Source organism: Cervus elaphus, chromosome 15 (assembly GCF_910594005.1).
Source record: "Cervus elaphus chromosome 15, mCerEla1.1, whole genome shotgun sequence".
NCBI classification, from domain to species: domain Eukaryota; kingdom Metazoa; phylum Chordata; class Mammalia; order Artiodactyla; family Cervidae; genus Cervus; species Cervus elaphus.
The window spans coordinates 49,155,779-49,176,811 of NC_057829.1; the positions used below are offsets into that span (position 1 = coordinate 49,155,779).

At 35.0% G+C, this 21,033-nt stretch overlaps 1 protein-coding gene across 1 annotated transcript in view; it reads left to right on the forward strand.

Annotated features, from left to right (window-relative positions):
- The window catches only part of PCDH15 (protocadherin related 15), a 1,264,171-nt gene that overhangs the window by 1,031,422 nt on the left and 211,716 nt on the right, over window positions 1–21,033 (forward strand). Inside the window, exon 21 of the mRNA XM_043926323.1 lies at window positions 17,535–17,840. Coding sequence (XP_043782258.1) covers window positions 17,535–17,840 — 306 coding nt within the window. The remainder of the gene's footprint in view (window positions 1–17,534; window positions 17,841–21,033) is intronic.

Consider the following 21,033-nt stretch of genomic DNA (forward strand, 5'->3'; position numbering starts at 1 on the left):
TGAATAGCTGGCTAACTAAATAACTCACTAAGAAATGAGGGTAGTGATGGAGATAATGTATATTGACCTTTTTTCCCCTAAAAGATTGGGATGTGCAGGAATTGTAGCAAGAGAACAGATACAGTAGGACGTGATTATGTTTTACTTCTTCATTCACTTTTTTCTTTGGTAGTGATAAAAGAGAGACTGATGGAAATAGTCTCAATAAGAAGAATGTGGAAGATGCTGAAAAAAGAAACAACATAGCCCCTGGGAATGTAGGAGGGTATTGAATACTTTGATGGAAATTCTCCTCAGGTTCAGTACCAGGAGAATGGAAAAGACAGGACTAGATGTGGGAGGTTTATAGATTTATTTTGAAATGATTACCTCCATATCTCAAAATAATCAGTGAAATTCATAGCTATGGGTACATTGAATATTGTATTTCCCAGGATTTCATGCAACTTCCATTGCCTTCATGGAATTTTTTTCCCCTCTGGTATCACTCCAGATTAGATTGAGGCAGAGCAAGGAATAATGTGAGGGGAACCATTGACAATTTTCTATAACCTAGTTTTTTATTCTCTCATTGAATGTATTTAAATTCAGAGCTACTATGTAATACTAATCTGCAAGGCATGGATTTCTGTGATATGGCTCTTAATTTCCATAATTAAAATAAGTAAACTGTTTCAGAGTGAATTCTAAAATGTTTCTAAGTCAAATTGCTGCTTATCTCTGGACTCCAATCTATCATACCGTTAGAATAATTTATGATGCTGCACCAGTTATAATAGCCTCCTTCCCTGAACAAAGATCACAAGCAGATAATATATTAATGTCCTAAACTCAAATCCATATTCTCTCATATGCCAAGTATAAGAACCTGAAAAAGTTTCTTAGCTTTTCTGCAGTATTCTCACCTGTAAAATAGGACAATAATAACTGTCTTGTTGGGTGCTTGTAAGAACTAAAAGATAGAAAAAATGTAAAGCTAACCATATCCAGGAGAATTCTCTTAAAGGAGAATTAAATATAAAAATGAAAATATGAACCGCATCTCTGAGTATAAAGATAGAAATAGATCATTATTAGCTTGGATCAGGACAATCATAGCTCTGGAACTGATTATTTTATTTGGAGGCAATGAACAATTTACTTTGGAATGATTCTAAGGGCATATACACACATATCTCTGGTGGTTCAGATGGTAAACAATTTGCCTGCAATCGGTTCAATACCTGAGTTGGGAAGATCCCATGGAGAAGAGAATGCCTACCCACTCTAGTACTCTTGCCTGGAGAAGTCTAAGGACAGAGGACCCTGGCAGGCTACAGTTCATGGGGTCGCAAAGAGTCAGACATGACTGAGTGATTAACACACACACATGTGCTTTATTATATTCTGTTAAGCAAGGGGTTTTTAATCTAATGAAGATAGTACAGATATTGGCTTGTGACGGAGAATGAGATACACTACTCAGGTTCCCCTTCAAGAAAAGACATTCTGACTTCTGACAGTGATGTAGGAAGATGTCCTTCAGCTACCAGACACTTCCCAGAATATTTGTTTGCAGAGAGAAGGGTCATACCTTTCTCACTGTAGCTCACTGACTGATGGCCAAGTGCAAAGACCTTCTCACTTTGACCCAATCTGGAATAACTCAAACATGCAGCTCTTATTCCAGAGCTTCTTCTGGAATTGGCCAAAACTGTTGTTGACCCTGTGTAGTTAGATTTTTCTCTTAATACAATCCTGCTTCTTTCTCTGATTTCCACGTGCATGGATCTGATCTGATTCCTGTCTCACTGTCTCCTTCACAGGGAGCCCAGTTTGCAAGCAAAAACCCTTATATAGCACAATATTTTCCCTCAAGCCATGCAAGAATCAAAGATAGGAGGCTTTTTAAAAATTTTTCAATCTAGATTTAGTCTGCAAAATAAATAAATAAAGGAAGGCAATATTTCTTTGGCTTGTTTTCTCCCTATTCAGTTTATGTTATCTCAGAAGGATTAGTTCATTGAGATTCTGAAACCCAGGGCTGGAAATATTCCTTATGGTTATCATAACTCATGATGTGGATATACAGCAAATATAGTCTCTTTTTCACCGTCATATTCCTTCTACCTCAACATTTTTATGGAGAGTTCTTCTGAGCCTACAGTTTTCTCTAATGGTTTTATGACTCTTCAGTACCATACTTATCCAAGTCTGCACAGACTGACTTCTGTCAAAATCAATCAGTCTTTATGAAAGTAGCAAGAGTAATGCTTCCTCTGGGCAAACCAAATCAAAGTGTTTGCACCTGTCATGTTGGAGGGTAGTTTCAGTCTCCAAGTCTTTAGATTTTAAGTTTGAAATAAGTCAATAACTTTCTTCTTTATTATCTGCAAAGATTCTTGGTAGATATAGAGTTTCGATTTCTCAGAATAATATGCTTCATTTTAACTCCTGATTTATATCTATTTTTTTAATGCCAGACTCCACTTCTTTTATTGACTAGACCACTTCTAACCATCAACAGAATTCAATAGAATAAATGCCATTGTATTCAGGGAAATTGTATGCTAGACTGGGCAGTATCAAAATCTTATTTTTGAGGATGTGCCAACAATAAAAAAATGTATGTTCAAAACAAGTTTTGAGTAAGCTCCGGGAGTTGGGGATGGACAGGGAAGCCTGGTGTGCTGCAGTCCGTGGGGTTGCAAAGAGTTGGACACAACTGAGTGACTGAACTGAACTGAAGAGAAGTTTTTTTCCCCACTATATTTTTTTATTTCCCATTGGGCTTATTTTGTCTCATTTAACCAGAAAAACTTAAAAATGTTGATAAAATATCTGTATCTTTTATAAATCTATAACTTTAAAAAATCTATGCATATTTCTAACATTAAGGTGAACAGCAGTGTCATTTTGCACCAGAATTTAAGGAAATAAACAAAAAACACCTTGCAGAGTGCCTGCCACGTGATGATCATTCTAAAATAGCTGTCACCTGTTTACACAGTCAGTGACACACATAGGGATGTCCTCTGAAAGTGAATTGGAAGGAAATCAACTAAAAAAGGAAGAACAAGCAGAATATAAATCCAAAATTCCTGATTTGAAAGAAAATTCTACATTTTGTACATCTCAGTTCTTTTCCCAGTCCCATGAATCAGACCTTGGGAGTAAATAAGGAAAGCTAAGTTACTTCTTCCAATTAATTTTATTTCACTAATTTAAAGGAATATGTTAGACAAAACAGGAAATGTAATCTTTTGTTACTTCAGTGCATTGTTGGCACAGGAATAAATATAAAACATGTATTTCAAGGTCAACCAATTTGATGACAGCTCAGATTGGGGGAATGGAATGCAACTAAAAACTGCTACATTTTAACCTCACCTCAAGGGATGAGGGCAGATAGGATAAAACCAAAAGTTCAAAATCTGTATCTTGCTCTACCTCAGTGGCTTTATCAGGGTCGGTGATTATGATAAGATTGCAATAATATGTTTAAAATGGAGAAAGCCCTTTTAATTTTATGGTTGTCATTTGGGAAGCAGTATGTGCTTTTATCAAACCTAAAGTATTATTCACAGTATTTGAGCTCTAGGAGATACTTTTCTCTTATTTTGGAGAAGGAAATGGCAACCCACTCCAGTATTCTTGCCTGGATAATTCCAGGAACAGAGGAGCCTAGCAGGCTAGAGGCCATGGGATCGCAAAGAGTCAGACATGACTGTGTGACTAACACTTTCTCTCATTAAATGGATGTCATATTGGCCAAAGGCCTTGTTCATTTCTTTTGCCTTAGATATGCATCTGATAATCTAATATTTGAATACTCTCCATAAAATGCAATAATGGAGAATTTCACAGAAAATTCAACCTGGCTGTCACATTTTTTCCCCCACTTTTCAGTTACAATTTTCTTCTGCCATTGATACAAGCAAATCATTTGTGAGACCTATAACAGCAAATGTTCTGTGATAGATAGAAGGACAATACTTAGGGCATAGATTATTCTTAGCTCTTTAGAGAAATATATATGAATGCTTATATTTAACATAAAAGAATATTGCGTAAAAATAAAATTAAAATTTGGGATTAGCAGGAAGGATCATCTGATAAGCAAATAGCACATCTTTAATAAACATAGAGGAAACTGTTTAAAATTTACAAAAAAGAAAACAATAGTGTCAGAACTTCACAGACAAGGCAAGCACAACTATACGAGAAATGCCTGAGTAAGCAGACTATATAAAGTGCAATCTATGACAATGATAGTCTTCTCTTACTACATACTTAAAAACTGATGACTGTTGACGATTGCTCTAGAGATGCCCTGAAAGAGTCATCCTGCATGAGAGTTTGGACAAATGTTTCAGAAAGGGATGCCATTATAATGAGTGTTGAGGGATAATGTTTACACTACAGTATTTATTTATGCTATATTAGGAAGTTAGAAAAGACTTTTGTTTGACTATTCAATATTAACTGGGACACATTAACCCCCAAATGGAAGAAAAAAATCAGCTTTTGAGAGGCAAAAATATATTCTTTATATATAAAACACAGATACACATATACATAAACAGATATATAATAAATCTGTAGTAATAAAATTTCATTGAGGTACAACCAGGAAGAAGAAAATATCTAAAAGTCCTCTTTAAGTGGGTTATAGTGAAAAAAGTTTAAGAAACAATGGAACAGAGTATTAGAAAATAAAACTACCGTATTTAATTCCACAAAAAGTTGAAGGTATACTTACAACACTTTTAAACTGAACTAAAAACAAATTTGCTTATGGGATTCTAGCTGACTTGAAGTAAAAGAAAGTGATAAAACAAAAGCATAAGGACAAAATTCTGAAATAATTGTTGACATGATTACTCACTTAATTCACATATGAAAAGGAAAGCTTGTGTTTTCCTTTTTTAAAAAAATATATATATACTAAATGCAATTTTATTTTGTTCATGTGATTGAGTGCTTAGAGTAGGAATGATATGTAACAGTGGCATCATGGAAATAGCTTCAGATGAAATACTTGCAGAAAATGTTTATTTACTGCCTGTCAATGCAAACAACATGCATGGCTCAGATATGAACAAGCCAGCCTGCTCTGAAGAAACTCTTAATTTCGTGAGGGCTATAAAAAAAGTAATAATGCCTTCAGTAAAGGAGCAGTGAGCTATAGGAGCATAGTGATAAGACTTTTAACTTAGATGTTTCTGAGCATAGTGACAGGTGGGCTTAGAATAATCAGTTTGTGAAGTAGGGGGAGGACTTCAAGCTAGAAAAAGCAGGGAACAGACAGCATAGTTAGTTTGGCAGAATACACTTAGATTTAGGGTTTAGAACATGTTTGTCCATAGAAAAAATATGGGACTGAAGATGTTGGAGGAGTAAAGTGAGAAGAGCTGAGCAAACACAAAATACAATTTGAATGTGACCTTGCACCATCAACAAAAAGATGTTATATACACCAAACCCATAGTACAAATTTATCAAATGCAAATAAGGAGGCTAGGAAAAAATAAAAATCATTGAATGAGTAATCCCAAATTTTCCCATGCCCTTGTAGTATAATAGGGGATATAATAATATATATTTTATAATATATAAAATAAATAATATATTTTCTATATATAAATAATATATACAAAGGTATATATATCTTCTAGTATAATAAGGGATATATATTAGGGGATATATAATAATATATATGATATAATATATATGTAAAATAAATGAATATATATATATCATATATATGTGTATATATATGATGAATGAGTAAGTAAAAACTTGTAGTACAGGCTTCTTCCTAATACTTACTTAATAAACCACTTGGAGTTAATTTACATTCAAACATTAAGAGAACTTTAGACTATGTTGTAACCGCTTAAACTGGTTTGCTTAATTTGACAATTTATTTCATTAAGTATAACCCCAATCAAGGAAGGCATGTTATTTGCATGGACTTGCTGTCTAGAGCTTTTGCTTCCCTTCCTTATTTCTATCCTTGCTCCAACTTTCCACTTTTCATACACTGTCACAATTTCTGTTGCCAGATATTCCACAGGTTTTTTTCCCTATTAATGCCTCTTATTATGTAAAAATGGATGAGCATGACTTTTAGACCTAATATTTAATTGCACAACATAAAGATACAGAAAGTAGTTTGTGCTGAGTGCAAAAGGGATCAGAAGGCTAGATGGAAAGAAGAGGTTTCCCAGAAAGAAATTGAGTGAAACTGGAGGTAAGTTTTGAAGAATTAGATAGAATTTAAATACAGATGCCTAGAAGTGAAAGTAAGAGGGAGCATTGTGTGTTTGAAGGACAACAAGGCAGGTAGACTGTTTTTTTTTTTTTGGCTCTGCTGGATCTTTTTGTTGTGGCTCATGGGCTTTCTATAGTGGCTTGGGGGAGTTTCTCTAGTTGCGGCACACAGGGTTCTCTTGTGGAGCACAGACTCTAAAGCATGTGGGCTCTCTACTTGTGGTGCGTGGGCTCTCTAGTTGCAACATGTGGGCCTAGTTGCCCCATAGCACATGGGATCTTAGCTCCCCAACCAGCAGTTGAACCTGTGTCTCCTACATTGAATGGTAGATTTCTAACCACTGTACTACTAGACTCTTATTGTTTCCAGGTTTTTGCTGCCCCACACTCCAAAAGTATGCCACTTCCCCACCTTATGACATCAGCCATGATAATATAAGATTTGTAGGTGATATGTTCCACACTGAAGCAGAATAAGAGCTGTGGCTTTATTATCTCTTTTTTCCCCCTTGGTCACATGAATGTACATATGTATGTGTGCATGCTCAGTCATGTCTGACTCTTGCAACCCCATGGTCTGTAGCCCATCAGGTTCCTCTGTCCATGGAAATTTCCAGGCAAGAATGCTGGAGTGGGTTGTCATTTACTTCACCAGGGGATCTTTCCAACCCAGGGATCAAACCTGCATCTCCTGCATTGGCAGGCAGATTCTTTACCACTGCAACCTGGGAAGCCCAGTCACATGAATGACATGTTCCAGTAAAGTCTGCTCCTTCAGACTCCTTCCTTGAGTAAAGACAACAGAGCTACAAGGAATTCATGGTAGATACTGCACGAATGAGAAAGAAACATCAGTGAGAGCAAACCACTGAGATTTTGGAGTTATTTAAAAGCTGTCTGGCATAATAAATAAACTCTTTTGACTACAACCTAGAGTTTATGCCAGAGAGTTAGTTGTGAGAGGTAGGTGTATAAGGATAGGTTACAAAAAGATCACATAGAGCCTTGAGTGTTATAATAAAATGTAATTTATTGTGTAAACTAGAAATGATTGTTTTGGCTATCATTAGTGAATTCAACAAAATTTTTATTTAAGGCAGTTACTGCTTCATAAGAAGCAGTCCTTAATGAAGTATTTATTCAGCAAATACTCACTGAACCTTAATACAGAAAAGGCATTAGAAGTTAAGCTATGAGTAATGCATTTTTCTTGTCCTCAATTTGCAGAAAGTGTAGTGTAGAAGACAAGCAGGTGAGCTGGCAGCTACATTATATTGTTGAACTAGATGAAAACAAAATGGCAAGGAGCGTTAGTGGAAGGACAATGTCTTGATTTGGGGAAACCAGGAGAGGCATCCTAGAAAAACGTCCAAGCCCTGAAAGACAGTTTAGTAGAAGTCTGCTCCTTGGTAGAATAGAAAGAATTTAAGATCACTAGAAAAAGACAGAGCTTTGGAGAAAAATATGGGTAGCTGTCTAACCTTTTATGTGGGGAAATACTGTTTACTGAGTTCTCTGGGTAGAATTTATCTTTCAGATTTGGAAGGATGGTCTGCAGTAGTTATGACAAGTTAAGAAATGTTTAGTGTGAAATAATTCTTATATCCCTTTCAGTTCTCACTATAATGATCTTAAGAGCCTCACAATTTATGATCAGTTCCTGACCACTCACCTGTTGACATACATTTGTTTCCCAACCCATGATGAAATTACTTTAAAATGCAACTGGAAGTTGCCTTCTCTTCTACTTTCAAATGTTATACATTTTTGATTTTTCAAAAATTCAGTATTTTTCTCAGGCGAGATGTAGCAAACATTTCTCAATGTGACAATATCCATAAAATGATCAGGTGTAATTTTTCATAGAAGTTTCTCTATCATATGTCCAATACTACCTGAATTTATGCCTCAAGTGTCTTAAATCTTCATTATTGTTTCTTGTAATAGCTAAAGTGTGCTTTCCTTTTTGTTATATGTAATTTCATCATACAAGTTTTCCTCATATTTTTATTTGTTACACTAAAAACACAACATGGACAGGTTTTAAGATTTTTCACATATTATTTCTATAATTAATACAGGCACCCAAATTCTCAGATCTTGACAAAAACAAAGCAATGGAACTTAATAGACACACTGCTGCTGCTGCTGCTGAAGCTTAGTCACTTCAGTCGTGTCCAACTCTGTGTGACCCTATGGCCTGTAACCCACCAGGCTTCTCTGTCCGTGGGATTCTCCAGGCAAGAATACTGGAGTAGGTTGCCATTTCTTTCTCCACGGGATCTTTCCAACCCAGGTCTCCAACCCAGGTCTCCTGCATTACACCTTGTAGGCAGATTTTTTACTGTTGAGCCACAAAAGAGCCTAATAGACTTACTGTACCAGAGTTAAACGTGATCTTAAGTGAAATGAAGTATATATAAACTGAATAAAATTAGACTACTTTATTCTAATTTAAAAAAATGAAGAACTTTAGACAAAAATTGAGCTTTATAATAGCTTCTAAGTAGGTGTTGAAAACCTCAATAAACATACCTGATGATCTAAGCATGCTATTAAATTTGTTCCATCCTCATAGTAGGTCGTGAGATAAATACTATCATCATACTTTTACAAATGAATTATGGAAGCTTAGAGTGACTGACTCACCCAAGGACATATTATTAGTATGGGAAAGAGCTGGGCTTTTAACCTAGAGCTTAAGCCCTTAAGGAATCTCTAGTTTACATATGGGTTTTCTAGACTCCTAAGGATTAAATATGTGACAGTTTCAGTATTTGATAAAAAAAAAAGAAAAAAACTATTTACTCTCCTTATATTTTTAGTGATTTGAGCTCAAGTACACTTGTTACCTTCTAGCTAGTAAGTCTGGTTGCCATTGTTCAATAATGAATAGGTATGGAGAGAGGACACATTTACCAGTATCATGAGTCAGTAAATTGCTTTTCCCCTTTTACACTGATAATCACATCCCTTGAAATAACTCAGCTTCTTTAAAGAAATAAAGATAACAACTATTTTATGTCTCTTTGAAGTTCGTAGATAATTTTAAAAATGTACTTCCATTAGTAATGTCATTATGGATGCACTGCCCAACTTCTTCTGACCTCCCTGCTCAACAACTTTTATGGCTCCGGCTTCGAGGTGAGAGAGAAGCGCACAGCCTCAAAAATTGCAGTGAAGGACAAGCAAAAACTAGAGCTAAGCTCCCTCTGAGTTTTGCACTGGGCTGATGAGGTGCTACATGGCAGTTCACACCTTTCTCATAGCTATATTTTCTGTTTGTCCTCAAAGTTCTTTATATAGACCTGACTTTTATGAAAATAAACAAAAATCATTTTATATCTAAATAATCCAAATGGGTATGAATATAAAACATTTTAAATATGAATGAATCATTGAAAATGCATAAGTAATCTAGGCAGGGAGTTTTCAATGGAAGGCGGGCAGGCCTCATGCTCTCCTTCAAGGTCTTATCCCAGTACATTGTACCCATAAAGACATGCTTTTACATCTCTATAGAATTTGTAATTCCCAGTGTAGGTATCCCAGTATGGGTTTCCACCTTTATCGATGAGAAAGCATGTATGATAGACTTCTCTAAAATATAATGAAGCAGCAAAAGGCATAGATATAATGTGTAAGAAATATATTTTCCAGCTTCCTTTTTAAATGATGTACTATAAAATGGTATAGTCAATAAAAGCCCTTGTGCATGATGTGTTGTCCTTATTAGGTAATTATTTGGCTGACTGCAATGTTAACTGGCTGACTCTTAACTTTGACTTCAGTGATTAAGGCTATTCAAAAGTTTTTCTAGCATATATTCAAAGTTTTGTCCAATGAAATCTTTATTTGACTGCAAACTATCAGCTGATGTCCCAGCAATATGCATTCACAAATAAGTAGCTGCAAATCAGGTCCTGTAGTAAGGTGTATATTACAAAATGTGTTAACCATGGAGAGATGATTATAAAGTTGCAGCTATTACTGTTTATTTCTTTGAGGTAGTACAAGATGAAAAGAGATGTGTGATTTTTCTTATTAACAATTTTAATTAACTTCTAATTGATTTCTGGGAAGATGAATGGTTTCATTGCATCATCACACACTGAGTTCCTTGGTTAGATATTAAACATCAATGCAGACTTCTTGACAGTATTGCTGATAATAGGGAATTTTATGTTTGCTTACCTTTTCTAACATCTACATACTCATCTATAATAGTAAATAAATGAAACTACTTAGCTTAGCCATCCCATATTATTTAGCTTCCATGACTTTATTTATGCTTCTCAATTAATTAGGAGTCAGAAAAGGAAGCAAATAATCCTGCATTTTATAAGTGTTCTAGTTCCTTTGTCTCTATTAGATGTGTTACTCAGTTACTTTAAATTTTTTAGAGCATTTTCTTATTGATTGTTGGTCTTTCATTCCATGAGCATAAAATATACTTCTTTTCATGGAAACTAGTCCTTCAGTGAATTAGGTTGTAGCAAATGTGTATCAGAATGTGTGTGTATGTGTGTGTTTGACTTTGAATGTATTATTAACATTTTATACATAAGTTGATGAAATTATGAAACCCTGTTAATAAAAATGCTTCATCTAATATTTATTTTTAGTATCCCTATTGAATATGTGTTTGAATATTTTCTCTCGACAAATTATCCCACTGTAAGATAAGGATTTCTGTAAATTTGAAAAATTCAATAAATAAAGTTATGAGATTTGCTTCTCTTCTCAGAGGACTTACGGTTGTGGGGAAAAGGTGTAAATAATAAGTAATGTGAAGAAGTATTTGTCAAGCCTAGAATTCTGATGTATAAAATGATCTATCTGTAAATGCTAGACATTTTCATAGGAGAGATTGAACTGGGGTTGGAATTTGAAGACTGGATTAAGGATTGGAATTTCAGAAGTGAATAAAGAATCATCATGGCAAGTCTTAAAGGAAATGTCAAAAAGTGTATTCTGAGTTGTAAGGAAATGTAGAAAATTGATTAGACTTGAGCAGAAAGTTTATACAGGACAGTAAATAGTAAGAGAAGGCTGAAAATGTAGGTTGACATTAACTCATGCATAGGAGTCTGGACTTCTTTCTATAGTTCAGTCAACATGTTGAAAAGATTTCTGTTACTTGGGATTTTTAAATCTGGTGCATAGATTACTCCCCTTGAGAACTTTGCCTTCCTCATTGAAATAATGGCACATGAAAAGTTCGGAAGTAATGAAAACTTTAAAATTTTTCTTTAATCCCAATTTCCCAAATTTATTTATTTTAACAAAGATCTCCCTTGCTCTCTCCATCTCTCCTCAATTTTTCCTTTAGAAAAATCCTGGCACAAAGCTAACATTCCATGAAATGTAGCACCTAGAGTTAGTTTACCACAGCCATAACAAAAATTCAATATTTGCTTCTCCCTCCATGGCCTTTCCTATCAATTTAAGCCATTAAAAAATCTCTCGTTGAACCTTTTGAAAGAATATATTTTTCTGATTTCTTTTGCTTGCCATTTATTGTCTTACTGTGGACTCTGTTAAGGACCCCAACGTGGTAGAAAGTGGGAACCACTAGTTCTATAAATTTAAGATGGTTATTTTCAAGTGATCGATCATGGGGAACAAACAGTATAAAGTGGAAATATTATGTGAAAATGTCATGGACAGATTATTAAAAAGAGGCCTTATTCCCAGTGTTGCTCAGTGTATTACAACAGTATTTAACAAACTATATGTCCCTCAAGATATTAGCAAATATTTTTCTAAACAAATAACAATGAAAAAAATCTATGATTAAATTTGTTTGGAAACTGTGGTGTTGATGTTTCCAAGGATTTGGAATTATAAATAGATAACATCCTATACCTTCCCCAGGTTCAAAAAAATTCAGAAAGAGACATGAAATTCTGGCAAATAGGTGAAATTGATATTGAGGGGAAAGAGGTTTAGTAATGAGAGCCAAATGGGTTAGTAAATGCTACCCCACAATTAAAGGTAACTACACAGCCTCAGACAGAACTGAAATTGTAGGTCTTAGTCTTAGGGAGAGAGCTCATATAGCAAAACAAACAACTCATATGACATCCTTATAAACATCAGATGTTATGTTAAAAGAAGTCAGTGTGTTTACCCAATTCTTTCTATCAAATTCACCACTCATGACTGAATAAGGGAGCAGAGAAAGGACAATTTTCTTGCTAAAATGTCCTTCCTTTTGGCAAGTTGAATCCTGGAGAAAGTAAGTTACCATTCCACAATCCTTAATAAAAAAGGACCTTTCAATGCAACAGTTCTCTGAACATTGGAAAATTCACAAGGGAAAATATGATTAATGCACTGACTTGGGAAATATCAACATGATGCAAGCACTGTAGGTGGTTCATTCTGAAATAAACTTTTTTTTTTTTAAATCTCAGTCTCTTGTTGGAGCAAGTTTCCTTTAACAATCCGCTAGCCCAGTGGTTTTCAAACATGAGTTGAATAATCAAATGCGAGGTCTTTTCCGAGTCATTTGTTACCAGTGTAGGTACACATCTGCATTATTCTAATACTAGTTATTGGCTTATATTATCTATGGCAATGACAATTCACTTAAATTTTTATATATTTTATTCAGTGAAACAGACAAATGACTTTGCAACTAGATTACAGAGAATTATGCAATAACTATCATCTATTTTATTCATATTATAATTGATGATCTGTGCCACATTTGTGAATTTCATCTCTGACATGTATAATGGTAGGAAAAGAGATTCAAAATTGCTATTTGATTTCACATCTTTTATTTTATCGTTGAGATATCTGATACCTAGAGGGAACACACCAAAGTTAATGATATAAAAAATATATATACTGGAAACACTGAAACTAATCAGCACTTCTACAATGTAGCAATCATTTTATATATCAAGGTTGTTCTCGGTCTTAAACTACATAGGCCCTCTTTGTCATTCTACAAAATATTAAAAATACAAAGCTATTTACTTATCATCACACTCATTTAAATCATAACAAAATACTACTTTGTAGTTTTTAAAAATGATACTTTCCAGTTTCGACCTGGATTCATTAGTTCTACCAAGGTAATCAGAGTCCCAGATGAAATTCTGATAATTCTACAGTGTTTGTTTTGGTATTCTTAATTAAAAGCATAGAGGCTGATAATGGAAGAGATATAAATCAAAATAGAACCAAGCAATAGATGCATAATGATTAAATATATATTTTAAGAATTATATAGCTATATGTTAATAAATAGCAGTAGTAGCATATTCATTAAGCTGGCTTAAAACTCAACACTCAAAATCCGAAGATCATGGCATCTAGTCCTGTCACTTCATGGCAAATAGATGGGGAAAAAATGGCAACAGTGACAGACTTCTTTTTCTTGGGCTCCAAAATCACTGCAGATGGTGACTGCAGCTACAAAATTAAAAGACACTTGCTCCTTGGGAGAAAAGCTATCACAAACCTAGATAGTGTATTAAAAATTAGAGAAATCACTTTTCCAACAAAAGTCTGTATAGTTGAAGCTATGGTTTTTCCAGTAGTCATGTGTGGATGTGAGAGTTGGACCATAAAGAAGACTAAGAGTCAAAGAATAGATAATTTTGAACTGTGGTGTTGGAGAAGACTCTTGAGAATCCCTTGGATAGCAAGGAGATCAAACCAGTCAATCCTAGAGGAAATCAATCCTGAATATTCATTGGAAGGACTGATGCTGAAGCTGAAGTTCCAATACTTTGGCCACTTGATGCGAAGAACAGACTCATTGGAAAAGACTGTGATGCTGGGAAAGATTGAAGACAGGAGGAGAAGGGAGCAACAGAGATGGCTGGATGGTATCACTGACTCAATGGACATGACTTTGAGCAAACTCTGGGAGATAGTGAAGGACAGGGAAGCCTGGTATGCTGCAGTCCATGGGGTCGCAAAAAGTTGGATATGGCTGGCAGACTGAACAATGAACAACAGTAATATCTTTATTTATATATGTTAATAAATGCAATTCATTTGTGTATCTTAGAAATAAATATATAATTTAAAATTATTAAATATGATATAAAGTACAGTTATATGGAGTTATTGGCATGTATAACAGAAGGGTCTCATTTATATGTCATGATTCAGAGAAGACTGCTTTGAGAAAGTGATGTTTAAATTGACTTTTGAAAAATGAGTGGGCATTAGCCTGGCAAATAATAGCAGAAGCCCCCACTAGGCAGAGACTTTAGAGAAATTTGGAGGTTGGAGAGATTTGCATTATTCCAGAACATAGTGAAAGTAGCATTCAATAGGCGACGTCTTGACGATGTTAACTGTTTGAATGTTGCTGAACACAGTTGAAATCATTAAAGGACATTAAGATAAATAATGTCATTTTTCTTTTATAGAAGACCTCTCTGAAATGAAATAACTGAAAAAGAAAATAATTAACAAGTAATCTAGTAATCTAAGCCACAGTTGATGATAATTTGGGCCAAAGTGGTTAGGATTGAGATACTGTATACAGGTGTAAACAGCATATTACAAATAGAATAGGAATTTTCTCTGTAAATTCCATGATATATTGGACCTTGTTACCTAATACACCATTGTAACTTGAAGCTGAGCCTCATACATCACATTAAATATGCTTTTCTGAAATTATTGAATAAATGAATCACAGAAGATAGAAGGAGATCTCAGGAATATCTTCTTTGTTTTTATGTAATCTATTGGGTCAGTGGAAGAATCATTTACTGAAATAAGGGAATTAGATATGAAAAAGATTTGGGCAAATATAATCAAGGGTTTAGTTAAGGACATGTTAAATTTCTGATTCTAGAGCAGACAGAGTTATGATTCCCAACACATCCCACGTGTGAATATGTTACCTTAAGCAGCAAAAGAAATTTTGCAGATGTAATGAGGTTTAGGAACTTGAGATGGGAGGATTATCCTAGATGTCCAGGTGGGCTCACTGTAGTCATCAAAACTGTTTAATAGTGAACAAAGATGGTAGCAGAGTGGATCAGGGAGATAAAATAGAAGGAGAAATTCAGAACATGTGAGGGGGACTTAACCCACTGTTGCTAGCTTTGAAGACGGAAAAAGTATACCATGAGACAAGAACCAAGGTTTGTGGTTGGTCTTAGAAATTGGGAATAGTCCTTGCATGACAAGTAAAAAGGAAGTGGGGATCTCAATCCTACAACCTCAAGGAACTGTAATCTGTCAATAACTGGAATGAGCAAAGAAATGGATCTTTGCCTACAGCCTCCAGAAAGGAACACAGCCCTATGCATACCTTGATTTTAGCCAGATGAGATGCTTATTGAACTTCTGTTTTATAGACCTATAAAATAATAAACTTGTGATATGTAAGTCCTAGTGGAGATATCAGTTCAGTAGCTGGACATACATGGAACAGTACATACTTAATATCCCCTGTCCCTCCACACATATGCATACACAGCCACATTAATCAAATTGAATCATTCTTTCATAATAAACCTTTCAAATATTGGGATAGATAAAAACACACCTTGAATGAGAATCATTTAAATTACATAAAAATCTCCACATAAGAAAAAGTCACTGAAATGTTTAATAGTGTTGATTTAATGAAATAAGACCTACTGATGTTACCAGATTTTATTTTTCTATTTACTTAAGCAGTGATTTAAGAGAAAACAGAGTATTTTTTGTTAGGTTGTTTTTTTGTGGGGGAGTTGACAATATTGTTGTTTGTTTGTTTTCACTAAGATGACCAGCTTGACTAATTTGTCAATAATTTGTAAGACAAATTCTATGAAAGATATAAAAGTAGAAGAAAATATGTGTATGTAAGCTTTTCAACTATTTTACAGTATTTTTCTCCTCTTCAGACACTCCTGCAGTTCCTCATCTTTTCTCAGGCTTCAAACTTCAGAAGTAATGCCTTCCCAGGGACATTTGTGTTTTGATGAATCAGAGGGACAAACCCTGCTGGAAAGTCTGGCATTCATAGGGTGCATGGTTATAAACTTGACTTCACATCTTGGGCTTTATCATTTCAAACAAGGCAAAAGTGTCCAGCAAACCCAACCCACTTGCTTCCCCAGTGTTTGTAAAGGTGGATGTACATCTGCTTATATGCTGTTCAAATACATCATATTCCATCCCAGGCTTTGTGAATATTAGTTGATTATTGTGTCCCTCACTCATAATGCAGCCAAGTCTCTTGTTTTCCTTCCTTTCCTTAGCAGCCATTTGGTGCATAGTTATGTAACATTTTATGGTTTCTAAGATTTATTCCAATTTGTGTGAGGAACAATGAGATAGAGCTATGTAGTACAAAATGTACAGTATTTGATAATGAGATGTCATAATTTCTATTTCAATTAAGTTTTAGATTATATTAATTCTCATAACACTCCTTCGAAGAATAGCCACTCAAAATTTACTTATTTTATTTAATGCAAAGTTATTTAATATAACTTAAAATTTCCAATTGCAAAAGGCTTATTATTGCATCAACAATTCTATTATCATTTAGAGACTGTATTCTAATATTGAAGAGCCCTTTGCAGTTGCTTTATGGTTACTAAACTTTATTCTGTTTGGGGTTTGGAATATGTTTAGTTTTAAACCTCAGTTGCTTGCATTAATTTATTCTAACATGAATTAATCTCTCAAATTTATTAAGTAGTTTTATGTAGGCATTATACTAATAATTGAGGCACAGATTTTTATTTCTTTCATAATTCTAAGCAAGTTATAATCCATAAGCCACAGTTTTGTCATTTGTAGAATGGAACCAATGATATTTATTCATAAGAACATTAGGAGAATTAAATGCAGTAATCTATATTTATCAATATATGATGCTTTTATGTGTTATAGATATATAATATATAGCTTGAATTAAAAAATATAGGATCTTAAGCTATCACTCAATTATGTTTAATTAAAACTTTTTTAAATTTTAGAGTTCAAAATCTATTAAATGATAATACAGGAAAAATTCAGTATTTATGTAATGTGAATTTTCTGTAGTAATGTAATATTGTTATTGCTACTGATACAAATTAATTTTATGCTCATTTAGAATTGAGTATCATTAAACTATTATAAATTTATTTTCGTGTTCTAGACTTTTGTACTACATTATCATTATCTTTTTACTTTGCTCTCTCTAAAAAAAAAAAAAAACATTTGATTAGAAATATGCCATAGTTCTTTAACTGTCCCTTCTAAAATATTATAACAGAGAGTACTATGTGAATTCCTCTGTTTTTCATTTTGTTTAGGCAGCAGATCCTGATGCTGGAATCAATGGCCAAGTGCACTACAGCTTGGGTAACTTCAACAATCTTTTTCGCATCACATCCAATGGGAGCATTTACACAGCCGTGAAGCTTAACAGAGAAGTCAGGGACTACTATGAACTTGTTGTTGTGGCAACCGATGGAGCAGTTCACCCTCGTCACTCAACTCTTACTCTGGCCATCAAGGTTTTGGATATTGATGATAATAGTCCTGTGTTCACCAATTCAACATACACTGTTGTTGTTGAAGAGAACCTGCCAGCTGGGACCACTTTCCTTCAAATAGAGGTGTGTGGAAGAAGCAATTGTTTCATGAATTCTGTATAAAATTTGGTATTTGTATGGGTCTGCCAGACTTTAGTAAAATGCACACATGCAGTTAAATTTCAAATGAATGGTAAGTAAATTTTAATGTATGTATTACTCAAATACTACATACTGTTTTATCTAACTAGCTTATTTTAGAGAGAGAAGAGAGAAAAGTTACCATTGTAAGAAATTGAATAACACTTCTTAATAGACTCATTATCAATTTACAAAAGTAATGAATGTCAAATATTTATTATAACAATTGACAATACATTAGACTATTTTTAAAAACTTAATAATCTCTCAACTTGTACCTCCGAAGTTACTCAGTATTAAATTTTTATGTGTATTATGTTACATTTATGTTTCTTTTATGTTTCTGCTCACACAAATATCAGATAAACTATTTACACACATGTCTAAATATATATGTATCCAGGTATGTACATATATACACATGTATTGTTGCCGTTTAGTCACTAAGTCATGTCTGACTTTTTGTGACCCCATGGACTATAGCCTGCCAGGCTCCTCTATTCATGAGATTTCTCACACAAGAATACTGGAGTAGGTTGCTATTTCCTTCTCCAGGAATTCTTCCCAACCCAGGGATTGAACCCTTGTCTCTTTATTGACAGATATATTCTTTACCACTGAGCCACCTGGGAAGCCCATATACATGCATCAGTTCAGTTCAGTTGCTCAGTTGTGTCCGACTCTTTACTACCCCATGAATCGGAGCACTCCAGGCCTCCCTGTCCATCACCAACTCCCGGAGTTTACTCAAACACATGTCCATCGAGTCAGTGATGCCATCCAGCCATCTCATCCTCTGTCATCCCCTTCTCCTCCTGCCTCCAATCACTCCCAGCATCAGGGCCTTTTCCAATGAGTCAACTCTTTGCATGAGGTGGCCAAAGTATTGGAGTTTCAGCTTCAGCATCAGTCCTTCCAATGAACACCCAGGACTGATCTGCTTTAAGATGGACTGATTGGATCTCCTTGCAGTCCAAGGGACTCTCAAGAGTCTTCTCCAACACCACAGTTCAAAAGCATCAATTTTTCGGCACTCAGCTTTCTTCACAGTCCAACTCTCACATCCAAACATGACCACTGGAAAAACCATAGCCTTGACTAGACAGACCTTTGTTGGCAAAGTAATGTCTCTGCTTTTTAATATGCTATCTAGGTTGGTCATAACTTTCCTTCCAAGGAGTAAGCGTCTTTTAATTTCATAGCTGCAATCACCATCTGCAGTGATTTTGGAGCCCCCCCAAAATAAAGTCTGCCACTGTTTCCTCATCTATTTGCCATGAAGTGATGGGACTGGATGCCATGATCTTAGTTTTCTGAATGTTCAGCTTTAAGCCAACTTTTTTACGCTCCTCTTTCACTTTCATCAAGAGGCTTTTTAGTTCCTCTTCCCTTTCTGCCATAAGGGTGGTGTCATCTGCATATTTGAGGTTATTGATGTTTCTCCCGGCAATCCTGATTCCAGCTTGTGCTTCTTCCAGCCCAGCATTTCTCATGATGTACTCTGCATATAAGTTAACTAAGCAGGGTGACAATATACAGCCTTGACATACTCATTTTCTTATTTGGAACCAGTCTGTTGTTCCATATCCAGTTCAACTGTTGCTTCCTGACCTGCATATAGGTTTCTCAAGAGGCAAGTCAGATGGTCTGGTATGCACATCTCTTTCGTACACATATACAAATGTATAGAATCACCCTGTATCTTACAGAAATAGATTGCTATACTTACTATTTTGTAATATTTGTTCACTTTCTATACATAACTGGCATACTTCCAGAAGTCTATTTCTCCTTTTTATTAGTGTCTTTATATCTAAACTTCTTTCTTTTAGTTCTCAAATTATTACCAGAAACTCTGGATATTCAGATTCAGTAAATTAGATTAGCCTAGAAATCTCCATTTAATTACCAACCCTTTAATTCTGACATAGGTGTTCTATAAAGTATATTTTAGAAGAAAAATATATAGCTCTTTCTCAACCTGCAATCTACAACTTGAATTTTGTTAGCATGGATTTTAAGAGCTTGTGTTTTTCTATTATTTAATTTGATATATGTTTACTTAGTTCAGTTCAGTTCAGTCGCTCAGTCATGCCCGACTCTGTGCGACCCCATGAACTGTAGCCTGCCAGGCTCTGCAGTCCATGGGATTCTCCAGGCAAGAATACAGGAGTGGGTTGCCATTTCCTCCTCCAGGGGATCTTCCTAACCCAGGGACTGAACCCGCATTTCTTATGTCTTCCACATTGGCAGGTGGGTTCTCTACCACTAGCGCCATCTGGGAAGACACATTACGAAATCTATAAAAGGCAGATGCTGACCAGGGAGAAGGCTATTATTTCTCCATTTATTCCCCTAGTCATTCAGTCAACAAATTTACTGGATGCCAAGTCCTCTGCTAGAGGCCAAGGATTCAAAGATCAACAAGATTTCTTGCCTTCATTGAATTTTCAGTCTGGTGTAGCAAGCAGACTAGTAACTGGTAATTAACACAGAAGTCCTCAATACAAGGAGCCTGGGAGATCACAGGTGGAACTCTTAACATAATCTTGAGAACAAAGAGAACGTTTCCTAGGGAAAACTTATTTCTAAATTGTGAACTGAGGGACAAATAAGAGTTGTTCAAGGGGGAAAAAGAATATTCAAGGCAGTGGAAAAACCCACTCAAAATCCTGGAGGAGAGGAAAGCCCCTCACTGAGGGGCTAAAGGGCTAGAAAATATATGTGTCCTCACCATGTTAAGAAGATTGGAGTTGATCCAAAATGAAATGGAAAAGAAGAGTTTTTAGGTAGGAAGGTGACATCATAAAATCTGTGCTTTAACAGTATCGTTCCCATTGTGATGTTGATAATTGCTTGGAGGGGGGGCCAAGACTGAAGTTCACAGAGGTGTTTGCTTTACTGCATACACGTTCTAGCAAAACCTGACCTTCTGCATTCCATCTTTGCTCCATTCCATTTCCTACCAGTGTAGGAATTTCTAATCTCTACTACTGAAAGAAAAAATCATCTATAAAATTTCCATTGAAACCTGCTTTTTCAGTTGTTTTTGTTTGTTTTGTCTTTGTGTGTGTATATGTGTGTGTGTGTGTGTGTGTGTGTGTGTGTGTGTGTGTGTGTGTGTTGTTTTTATGAC